At 39.1% G+C, this 12,519-nt stretch overlaps 1 protein-coding gene and 1 long non-coding RNA gene across 6 annotated transcripts in view; one reads left to right on the top strand and one right to left on the bottom strand.

The window, feature by feature from the left end:
* LOC122224308 overlaps positions 1-12,519 on the bottom strand; it is a 63,295-nt gene that overhangs the window by 24,948 nt on the left and 25,828 nt on the right. The window lies entirely within an intron of this gene.
* Positions 1-12,519, top strand: part of SLCO1C1 (solute carrier organic anion transporter family member 1C1) — a 67,374-nt gene that overhangs the window by 16,731 nt on the left and 38,124 nt on the right. For all 5 annotated transcript variants that reach the window (XM_042945943.1, XM_042945946.1, XM_042945947.1 and 2 more), the window contains one exon: positions 1,335-1,467. In XM_042945943.1, coding sequence (XP_042801877.1) covers positions 1,335-1,467 — 133 coding nt within the window. The remainder of the gene's footprint in view (positions 1-1,334; positions 1,468-12,519) is intronic.

The following is a 12,519-nucleotide window of genomic DNA, read 5'->3' on the forward strand; positions in this document are numbered from 1 at the left end:
ATTAACAAAAGTATAGACATAATTATCAATGTAATATGATACAAAGTTTCTTCTACTAAATTCTTAAATACCGAATGAGAAATCTCATACTCAATATTTTTTCCCCTGTGAAAATTAAAACAAGTTTAATTCTTTCTGAAGCCATAAAACCTAGAGCCACTGTGCAAGCTAATTTTCTCACTGTCATTATTGTCCTCAAGTCTATAAAAATTGCTACTCTTTTTGCACTTGACTAAAGCTGGCAATGTGAACAAACAGTAGTAAATTAGATGATTGCTTACAGATGTAAGCAAACACAATCTTGCTCGAAAATTGGAAACATCCAAGAAAGCTTCAAAGCAGCACTATCCATCAGCCATCACAATCAATTGCTGGGGAATTGCTAAGTTCTTATTCTATCTAGCACTGAAGAGTTTAAAGACTATTCCAAATGCAAAGGACTGAAACTTTAAGCCTTTTGAAATCTAAGATTCTAAACAATGTTTATCAAACCGTATTTCAGGAACCATCTCCATCAGCACATATGAGCTAGTTTTAAAAATGCAGATTTCTTGACCTACCCCTAGATCCATAGAATCAGAATCTGTTGGGAGCTTCCAAGATACTGCATTTTTAAGGTTTCTGTTACTGTCACCACCACCTTTCAGCGTTTTTGTGTACAGCAAAATATGAGGATGTTTTCCCTAAAGCATATTTAATCACTCATCACCATCATCAACTAAAAGTAATTTATCATATGCTTCTCTAGAGACATTTTCAAAAAGCATGACTTCTACTTGCAGAAAAATTCTTTTTTGTACTAATATGAATTTCATAATTTGATTTCATAAAGTGAGGTACAGTTGTGTTTATCATACTTTTTTTAGAAGGAATATCTGCTGAAGCAAGAATTTGTAATGTATGTTTTAAGAGCAAATGGGAAACTGACAAGTTTTAATAAAAAATATTGATGAATGAAAAAACAGTAATAAGGTTCACTTCAAAATCATTGAGGAAAACTTAAGAGGACACCTAAAGGAACTCTTCTACAATTTGATTTACTGTTAAAACACTTTTAAAAGGACAAATAATCAGGGTAGATGACAATGAGGTAGTTGTGTTGATAATTAAAGTATTTTGATAAATGGATGAAATAATTGAAGTAATGAGCATGGAGACAATTTCAACAGTCATCTCAGATTAAAGAGAAGAGAAAAAGGATGGGAAGGATGGTGGGGAGACAGTTTAGTCAAAACAAAGAATTGCCAGAACCGCTATAGACATTCATGCATTTAATATGCTGATGACTTTTTCTAATTTATCTAACTGATGCACATTTTATTCTTTATCTGAAGGGAATCTCTTAGTTATAACATTTGTTAGCTACTTTGGAGCCAAACTTCACAGGCCAAAAATAATCGGAACAGGGTGCCTAATCATGGGAGTTGGAACACTGCTCATTGCAATGCCTCAGTTCTTCATGCAGCAGTAAGTCTAAAGCAATTATCTTTTTCTTGATTTAACCAACTGTATTGCTCACTTTTTATAATTACAATTGTTTAAGAAAATCACACATGGCTTAAAGCATGATGATTTATACCTTATTTTTGTTATATCCTCTGGGAAAAAATTCAGAATACTTACAAGTTTGCTTAAAATTTAATAATCTGTAAAAAAAATTGATATACAGCTATGTATCGATGTCAGCAAAAACTAAAGGGAAATTTCACTATATGCCTTCATTCAAATAATTTATCTGGGGAGACAAAATAAGTAAAAAATTAGTGTATTGTGGTAGATGTCAAATGGGTAATGAATGAATGCTTCTGACAATATGCTGGGTCACTTGACTGGCAGATCATTGACTAAGGGTATTTTATCAATTCAAATAGCTATTCAGTGTCCAAATACTATCTCATAGAACTTTTTCAGTAGGTATAGGTTGTTGGTATCCTTTAACCCTGAAGGCTGCTTTTGGTACTTTTGCTACTAAGTTTGTTAGTACTTGCATACAACTTTAGTAGTTCCAAAGATTTTCCACCATCTTTATATCATTTCACCTTTACCTGTGAAGTAGAAGAGCATAGTTTGTCTTTTTAGTTTAGGACTAATGATCATGACTTAGTCAACTTTTTCAAGGTTAGGTGTCCTGTAATTATAGAACTGGAATCCTAAAACAAGTATTCTGACTTCATGCATATCTATGTTGCCTTCCTTATCCATGGTTACCTATTGCCAACTGAGAGAAGTGACTACCTAGAGGTTTTGAAGCAAGATAGTAGTTTTTTAAAATTATATATCAAATAATACTTTGATACTGTTCACTCTAGATCATTGTATCATGACATTTTAGAGCTATACAGACTTAGGTATGATATAGTACAAACGTTTTCTTGGATTCCCAAGTTACTATATAAATATAGTCAGATCTTTACCTCTGTGGTCAATCTATAAAGATAGTGCACAGAATCCTCTGAGTGGGATCTCTTGTACTTATTTGGATAGTTTCCCTGGCCCCTTCATTTTTACTTGGAAAGAGATTGGTGTTTTCAGAACTTCTGCCTACTCTTTGAACACCTATCCAGCCTCCTTTTCATGAGGCAGAAGTTTTCCTTGGATCACTGAGGTTCTACAAAGGTGCCGTTTGGAGTCAATGGAAAAACAGCAAGCAAAGGAAAAGGCTGAGGAAAGGGATCTTCACTCTGCCTAACCCCTGCTTGATCAATAGCTGTGACACTACTATCTGTTCTAGTCACTGAACCCCCATGCAACAGTTTGCCAGGTGGTGGGGGTGGGGGGAAGAATTCCGTTACTTAAAAACATAAAATTAGAAAGTAGTTCCAGAGGATAAATAAATCTATGACTCTTGACATAACTCATTCTGCAGTGGGTCTTTTCTATATGACCTTGGACATGTTACTTAAGCTTTCCAGGCCTCAGTTTATGCATATTAAAAATAGGTATTATAAGTATTAAAAATAATAACTAGCTTATAATATTGCAAATATTAAATGAGATGACACAGGTAAAATGCTTGCTAAGTTTCCTCATATATCTAGTAACTGTGTCATTATTGTTATGCATTGTTATGAGACCTTCTTAGATCATTAAGCCACCTGGTTTTAACCAGAGACAAGTAATGGGTTGTCTTCAGACAACCAATTTTGTCACTATAATTTGTCCCAATAATTTTGTCACTTCAAGTTAGTGACAAATATAAAACATTCTGTTTCCACTTAATCAAAAGCCAAAACCTCAAGATCACAAAAGTGGTAAATAGCAACAAAGCATTTCCACAGGGATCTTAGTAATTTGAGTACAATCGTTTAGCAGTCAAGCAAAAGAGGGAGTTCACACATGACTGTCTAGGTTCTTACATAATTGCAAATTTTAGATGCCAAGTGAATGTTGACTTTACTAGTATTTGAAGTTTTCCAGTTAAAGAAGTAAAATTTTCTAGTAAAAGATTTTTCTTTTTTCTAGTAAAAGAAAATCAGAAAAAGACCAGCCAGGCAGCCAGGCTAGGGTTATCAAAGGTTGCCAAAGGGTCAAAGACAAATTATTAGACACTACTTTTTTGTATGTTTGAAGTTATATTTGTTTATTTATTATTTAGTGTCTGCATTGGCCTGGTACTGTGCCATGTAATGGGGCTACTTCAGTGAGAAAAAAACAAAATGAAATTAAACAAAAATATATGTGCACAATTTTTACCCATGAAGTTTACTATTTACTAAGGCTTATTATAATAACTTCTTTTTAACCGTTCACAGTATTATTTGGACAATTGTCCAAATGTCATTTTTGATCTCCAAGAGACCACTGTACTCTTCTGCCTAGCAGAGATACTTTTGATTTCCAGCAAAACATAACACTGATAATGGATATCAATTATTGAGGGGCTACCATGAACAGACTGTGTTTAGCTTTATGTGTGTGAGCTCACCTGAATCATGAATTTAACAAATATATATTGGTGGTTTTTCTAGGTAATGCAGATAGAGTAGAGACAAAAAAATCTCTGTTCTCTTGGATCTTATGAGGAGGAGACAGATAATAAAGAAATAAATAATGATACAGTATTCCAGATAATGTTAAGTGCTATATAGGAAAATAACCTGCTGAAGACACATAAGGAGTATGTTGTGGGGAGGAAGGGTTGCAGTTTAAAGTAGGGTTATGAGGGGATGGCTCACCCATATGATGACCCTTGGGAAAGACTGAAAGAGATGAAGAAGAGAGCCATGCAGACACCTGGGGAAGAAAGATTCTGTGCTGATTGAATAATGAATATAAAGTTCCTGCAGCAGGAGGGAATCTGGCATGTGGGTAAACAGCAGGGAGGCCTGTGTGGCTGAAGTAGGACAAGCAAGGGGAAAATGTAAGGGGGAATAGCAGAGGCTGTCAGGGTTGTTTCTCAAACTTTGGTGGACATTTGTGTCACCTGAAGCTCTTGGTAGAATAAAGATTCTGATTTAGTAGTTCTTCGATAGGGTTTGAGATTCAGCTGATGCTGTTGGTCTGCAGACTTCACCTTGAATAGTAAGGTTGCACACAATTGCAACTTCAGCTTCTTCTTGGTATGAGATGGGAAACTGGTGGAGAGCTTTGAGCAGAATGGCATGATCTCACTTACATTTTTTAAGGGCCATGCAGATTGCTGCTTGGAAAAATAACTCTGGTGAGGGAAATGTGGGAGTAGGAAGACTATTTAGATGGCTACTGTAGAACTTCATGTCTCTGAATCAAGATTGTTTCAGAGTCTGAATCCAGGTCAGGAACTAAAATCCCTGGTTTAAAAGCATTTAAACCACTGGTCACCTGTGAAATTACTTCTCTGCCTCCTTATCCAACAGAACCTAAATTGTACAGACTACATGGATACCCCTACTTTACCACCAAAAATACTGAAATTTGAAAAGGTTAATTGATTTTTCTAGAGTGTCATATCTAGTAATTAGTGGCAAAGGAGACACTTGCATAAATTACATTTATTCAAAATCTAAATAATTGTTATGCTAAACAGTTTCATTTTGAAAGAATGAATTAGGAAAGCTCAAATAATTTAAAATTTTTTTAATTTTTTTTTAATATATGAAATTTATTGTCAAATTGGTTTCCATACAACACCCAGTGCTCATCCCAAAAGGTGCCCTCCTCAGTACCCATCACCCACCCTCCCCTCCCTCCCACCCCCCATCAACCCTCAGTTAGTTCTCAGTTTTTAAGTCTCTTATGCTTTGGCTCTCTCCCACTCTAACCTCTTTTTTTTTTTTTTCCTTCCCCTCCCCCATGTGTTTCTGTTAAGTTTCTCAGGATCCATATAAGAGTGAAACCATATGGTATCTGTCTTTCTCTGTATGGCTTATTTCACTTAGCATCACACTCTCCAGTTCCATCCATGTTGCTACAAAAGGCCATATTTCATTCTTTCTCATTGCCACGTAGTATTCCATTGTGTATATAAACCACAATTTCTTTATCCATTCATCAGTTGATGGACATTTAGGCTCTTTCCATAATTTGGCTATTGTTGAGAGTGCTGCTATAAACATTGGGGTACAAGTGCCCCTCTGCATCAGTACTCCTGTATCCCTTGGATAAATTCCTAGCAGTGCTACTGCTGGGTCATAGGGTAGGTCTATTTTTAATTTTCCGAGGAACCTCCACACTGCTTTCCAGAGCGGCTGCACCAATTTGCATTCCCACCAACAGTGCAAGAGGGTTCCCGTTTCTCCACATCCTTGCCAGCATCTATAGTCTCCTGATTTGTTCATTTTGGCCACTCTGACTGGCGTGAGGTAAAATCTGAGTGTGGTTTTGATTTGTATTTCCCTGATAAGGAGCGACGTTGAACATCTTTTCATGTGCCTGTTGGCCATCCGGATGTCTTCTTTAGAGAAGTGTCTATTCATGTTTTCTGCCCATTTCTTCACTGGGTTATTTGTTTTTTGGGTGTGGAGTTTGGTGAGCTCTTTATAGATTTTGGATACTAGCCCTTTGTCCGATATGTCATTTGCAAATATCTTTTCCCATTCCATTGGTTGCCTTTCAGTTTTGTTGGTTGTTTCCTTTGCTGTGCAGAAGCTTTTTATCTTCATAAGGTCCCAGTAATTCACTTTTGCTTTTAATTCCCTTGCCTTTGGGAATGTGTCGAGTAAGAGATTGCTACGGCTGAGGTCAGAGAGGTCTTTTCCTGCTTTCTCCTCTAAGGTTTTGATGGTTTCCTGTCTCACATTCAGGTCCTTTATCCATTTTGAGTTTATTTTTGTGAATGGTGTAAGAAAGTGGTCTAGTTTCAACCTTCTGCATGTTGCTGTCCAGTTCTCCCAGCACCATTTGTTAAAGAGACTGTCTTTTTTCCATTGGATAGTCTTTCCTGCTTTGTCAAAGATGAGTTGGCCATACGTTTGTGGGTCTAGTTCTGGGGTTTCTATTCTATTCCATTGGTCTATGTGTCTGTTTTTGTGCCAATACCATGCTGTCTTGATGATGACAGCTTTGTAGTAGAGGCTAAAGTCTGGGATTGTGATGCCTCCTGCTTTGGTCTTCTTCTTCAAAATTACTTTCGCTATTCGGGGCCTTTTGTGGTTCCATATGAATTTTAGGATTGCTTGTTCTAGTTTCAAGAAGAATGCTGGTGCAATTTTGATTGGGATTGCATTGAATGTGTAGATAGCTTTGGGTAGTATTGACATTTTGACAATATTTATTCCTCCAATCCATGAGCAGGGAATGTCTTTCCATTTCTTTAAATCTTCTTCAATTTCCTTCATAAGCTTTCTATAGTTTTCAGCATACAGATCTTGTACATCTTTGGTTAGATTTATTCCTAGGTATTTTATGCTTCTTGGTGCAATTGTGAATGGGATCAGTTTCTTCATTTGTCTTTCTGTTGCTTCATTGTTAGTGTATAAGAATGCAACTGATTTCTGTACATTGATTTTGTATCCTGCAACTTTGCTGAATTCATGTATCAGTTCTGGCAGACTTTTGGTGGAGTCTGTCGGATTTTCCATGTATAATATCATGTCATCTGCAAAAAGCGAAAGCTTGACTTCATCTTTGCCAATTTTGTTGCCTTTGATTTCCTTTTGTTGTCTGATTGCTGATGCTAGAACTTCCAGCACTATGTTAAACAACAGCAGTGAGAGTGGGCATTCCTGTCGTGTTCCTGATCTCAGGGAAAAAGCTCTCAGTTTTTCCCCATTGAGGATGATGTTAGCTGTGGGCTTTTCATAAATGGCTTTTATGATCTTTAAGTATGTTCCTTCTATCCCGACTTTCTCAAGGGTTTTTATTAAGAAAGGGTGCTGGATTTTGTCAAAGGCCTTTTCTGCATCGATTGACAGGATCATATGGTTCTTCTCTTTTTTTTTGTTAATGTGATGTATCACGTTGATCGATTTGCGAATGTTGAACCAGCCCTGCATCCCAGGAATGAATCCCACTTGATCATGGTGAATAATTCTTTTTATATGCCGTTGAATTCGATTTGCTAGTATCTTATTGAGAATTTTTGCATCCATATTCATCAGGGATATTGGCCTGTAGTTCTCTTTTTTTACTGGGTCTCTGTCTGGTTTAGGAATCAAAGTAATACTGGCTTCATAGAATGAGTCTGGAAGTTTTCCTTCCCTTTCTATTTCTTGGAATAGCTTGAGAAGTATAGGTATTATCTCTGCTTTAAATGTCTGGTAGAACTCCCCTGGGAAGCCATCTGGTCCTGGACTCTTATTTGTTGGGAGATTTTTGATAACCGATTCAATTTCTTCGCTGGTTATGGGTCTGTTCAAGCTTTCTATTTCCTCCTGATTGAGTTTTGGAAGAGTGTGGGTGTTTAGGAATTTGTCCATTTCTTCCAGGTTGTCCAATTTGTTGGCATATAATTTTTCATAGTATTCCCTGATAATTGCTTGTATCTCTGAGGGATTGGTTGTAATAATTCCATTTTCATTCATGATTTTATCTGTTTGGGTCATCTCCCTTTTCTTTTTGAGAAGCCTGGCTAGAGGTTTGTCAATTTTGTTTATTTTTTCAAAAAACCAACTCTTGATTTCGTTGATCTGCTCTACAGTTTTTTTAGATTCTATATTGTTTATTTCTGCTCTGATCTTTATTATTTCTCTACTTCTGCTGGGTTTAGGCTGCCTTTGCTGTTCTGCTTCTATCTCCTTTAGGTGTGCTATTAGATTTTGTATTTGGGATTTTTCTTGTTTCTTGAGATAGGCCTGGATTGCAATGTATTTTCCTCTCAGGACTGCCTTCGCTGCGTCCCAACGCGTTTGGATTGTTGTATTTTCATTTTCGTTTGTTTCCATATATATTTTAATTTCTTCTCTAATTGCCTGGTTGACCCACTTATTCGTTAGTAGGGTGTTCTTTGCCTCCATGCTTTTGGAGGTTTTCCAGACTTTTTCCTGTGGTTGATTTCAAGCTTCATAGCATTGTGGTCTGAAAGTATGCATGGTATAATGTCAATTCTTGTAAACTTATGAAGGGCTGTTTTGTGACCCAGTATATGATCCATCTTGGAGAATGTTCCATGTGCACTCGAGAAGAAAGTATATTCTGTTGCTTTGGGATGCAGAGTTCTAAATATATCTGTCAAGTCCATCTGATCCAATGTATCATTCAGGGCCCTTGTTTCTTTATTGACCATGTGTCTAGATGATCTATCCATTTCTGTAAGTGGGGTGTTAAAGTCCCCTGCAATGACCACATTCTTATCAGTAAGGTCGCTTATGTTTATGAGTAATTGTTTTATATATTTGGGGGCTCCGGTATTCGGTGCATAGACATTTATAATTGTTTGATCTTCCTAATGGATAGACCCTGTAATTATTATATAATGCCCTTCTTCATCTCTTGTTACAGCCTTTAATTTAAAGTCTAGTTTGTCTGATATAAGTATGGCTACTCCAGCTTTCTTTTGGCTTCCAGGAGCATGATAAATAGTTCTCCATCCCCTCACTCTCAATCTAAAGGTGTCCTCAGATCTAAAATGAGTCTCTTGTAGACAGCAAATAGATGGGTCTTGTTTTTTTATCCATTCTGATACCCTATGTCTTTTGGTTGGCGCATTTAATCCATTTACATTCAGTGTTATTATAGAAAGATACGGGTTTAGAGTCATTGTGATGTTTGTATGTTTTATGCTTGTAGTGATGTCTCTGGTACTTTGTCTCACAGGATCCCCCTTAGGATCTCTTGTAGGGCTGGTTTCGTGGTGACAAATTCCTTCAGTTTTTGTTTGTTTGAGAAGACCTTTATCTCTCCTTCTATTCTAAATGACAGACTTGCTGAATAAGGGATTCTCGGCTGCATATTTTTTCTGTTTAGCACACTGAAGATCTCGTGCCAATCCTTTCTGGCCTGCCAAGTTTCAAAAGAGAGATCAGTCACGAGTCTTATAGGTCTCCCTTTATATGTGAGGGCACGTTTATCCCTTGCTGCTTTCAGAATTTTCTCTTTATCCTTGTATTTTGCCAGTTTCACTGTGATATGTCGTGCAGAAGATCGATTCAAGTTACGTCTGAAGGGAGTTCTCTGTGCCTCTTGGATTTCAATGCCTTTTTCCTTCCCCAGTTCAGGGAAGTTCTCAGCTATAATTTGTTCAAGTACCCCTTCAGCACCTTTCCCTCTCTCTTCCTCCTCTGGGATACCAATTATGTGTATATTATTTCTTTTTAGTGTATCACTTAGTTCTCTAATTTTCCCCTCATACTCCTGGATTTTTTTTATCTCTCTTTCTCTCAGCTTCCTCTTTTTCCATAACTTTATCTTCTAGTTCACCTATTCTCTCCTCTGCCTCTTCAATCCGAGCTGTCGTCGTTTCCATTTTGTTTTGCATTTTGTTTAAAGCGCTTTTCATTTCCTCGTGACTGTTCCTTAGTCCCTTGATCTCTGTGGCAAGAAATTCTCTGCTGTCCTCTATACTGTTTTCAAGCCCAGAGATTAATTTTATGACTATTATTCTAAATTCACTTTCTGTTATATTATTTAAATCCTTTTTGATCAGTTCATTAGCTGTTGTTATTTCCTGGAGATTCTTCTGAGGGGAATTCTTCTGTTTGGTCATTTTGGATAGTCCCTGGAGTGGTGAGGTCCTGCAGGGCACTTCCCCTGTGCTGTGGTGTATAACTGGAGTTGGTGGGCGGGGCCGCAGTCCGACCTGATGTCTGTCCCCAGCCCACTGCTGGGGCCACAGTCAGACTGGTGTGTGCCTTCTCTTCCCCTCTCCTAGGGGCGGGATTCACTGTGGGGTGGCGTGGCCCGTCTGAGCTACTTGCACACTGCCAGGCTTGTGGTGCTGGGGATCTGGTGTATTAACTGGGGTGGGTAGGCAAGGTGCACGGGGGCAGGAGGTGCAGGCTTAGCTCACTTCTCCTTAGGTGATCCACTTCAGGAGGGGCCCTGTGGCAGCGAGGGAGTCAGATCCGCTGTCGGAGGTTTGGCTCCGCAGGAGCACAGAGTTGGGTATTTGCGTGGAGGGAGCAAGTTCCCTGGCAGGAACTGGTTCCCTTTGGGATTTTGGCTGGGGGATGGGCGGGGTAGATGGCGCTGGGGAGCGCCTTTGTTCCCCGCCAAGCTGAGCTCTGCCGTCCGGGGGCTCAGCAGCTCTCCCTCCCTTTGTCCTCCAGCCTTCCCGCTTTCTGAGCAGAGCTGTTAACTTATGACCTCCCAGACGCTAAGTCGCGCTTGCTGTCGGAACACAGTCTGTCAGGCCCCTCCGATTTTGCCAGCCAGACTAGGGGGCTCTGCTTGACCAGCGAGCCGCCCCTCCGCCCCGGCTCCCTCCCACCAGTCTGTGGAGCGCGCACCGCCTGGCCGCCCTTTCTACCCTCTTCCGTGGGCCCAGCGTCCTCCTATGCCACCATCTTCCCTCTCTCTCTAATTTAAAATTTTAAAAATTCTACATAATCATGATTGACATTAATTTTAAGAGCTCTAAGGCACTATAACAGCCCATGGTACCTCTGCAATTATTAAAGAAAGAAAATTATATTTATCATTATTTTAATGCTGAATGTTCTCTTGGGTAGCTGAGAATCGACAAATAGTTATCCTCATTAAGTGGTTTTTAAACTATTTTGCCCAGAGAACCATATGATAAAAGTAACAACTCTGAACTTCTTTCCTTAAATACTAACATACATACAAAAATGTTGTTACTTTTTCTGTAAGGTTCATGGACCTAGCGAGGTATAGATTATGCAAAACTGATATAAGGTGACCCATCTATCAGTCTATATATTTTAATACCTCAATACATGTTTTACTTACATGGCTGAGTAGGTTGTTATTACTAATATTATAAATACATTACTCTGATTCCTAGTCTTTAGTCATATGGTACCTGAACAAAAAGAGAACCATGATGACGTTGAGAAAAAGATAATGTTGTGATGTCCTTTTATCAGGTACCTCTTTTTGGAGAGTGCAGTGGACAGAGAAATTGTCTCATGAAGGATAATTTGAGAGGGAGCATGGCTGGGGAACTGAAGATAGAATTATCACAGTGTTTCCATTCAGCCTTGGCTCTTCAATCCAGCTGCCATTGTAACCATACATCAGAGGAAAGAATGGCATTAGAAATAACTTTGAGCCCTAACAATAAACTCTAGAGAAAAGTGATACCATCCAGATAAACAGTTCAAAATCCCCTTATATCAGGGGAGAGGAATATGGCAGCAAAATAGGCAGACCCTAGGCTTACCTCATCCCATGAACACAGCTACTATCAAATCCTCCTAAATACCCCAGAAACCAACTTGAAGACTGACAGAACAAACTCCACAGCTAACGGGAGAGAAGAGGCCACATCGAAGAAGGTAGGAAATGCAGATTTGGTATAGGGGAGAAATAGGTCACAGGTGCTGCAGAAGGGAGGGTGCTGTGGTCACAGAGAAGGGCACGAGAGAGAAGAGCACACAGGGGAATGCACAAGGAGAAAGTTTCTCTAAAGTTACTGACTTGGAAAACAAGAGGGGTTGAATTTCATGTGTTCTTGCAACCAGCAGGGCATAAAGTTTAGAGTTTAAATGTCAGCAGACCTGGTGGATAGAGCCCAGAGGGCACTGTGCTGGTCCTAGAGATAAGGCAGACAAACAAGCCAGGGGCATACAGCATGGAGACAGCAATCTGAAGAGTACCTGAAGCACACAGGGGTGAGATTATTTGCTCTTCTTGGTCATCTTGAAGCATATTCCAGCGAGACCGCATTCACAGAGATGCCTCTTGGAACAAAGGAGCTGGTACCATTCCCCTTCCCCACTGTTCCTCAGCATAAGCACAGAGCCATCTGCTGGAAGCAGCACAGCACCAACACTAACTTCCTAACTTGCTTATACCAAGCCCCACACCCCTGTGCTCTGGCAGGACTGCTCTTCTCTGTCAAGCTTCCATCAGTTCCAGTGCAGCAGGCTCCATCCTCTGAAGATGAGCATAAACCTCTGCCCATACCATGTCTCCCAACCAGAGTTCTCCAGGGCCTTGGCTCTGGTGGAAGTGGTATCATGTCTCATTTCATGACCAAAC

This window comes from Panthera leo, chromosome B4 (assembly GCF_018350215.1).
Source record: "Panthera leo isolate Ple1 chromosome B4, P.leo_Ple1_pat1.1, whole genome shotgun sequence".
Taxonomy (NCBI): Eukaryota; Metazoa; Chordata; class Mammalia; order Carnivora; family Felidae; genus Panthera; species Panthera leo.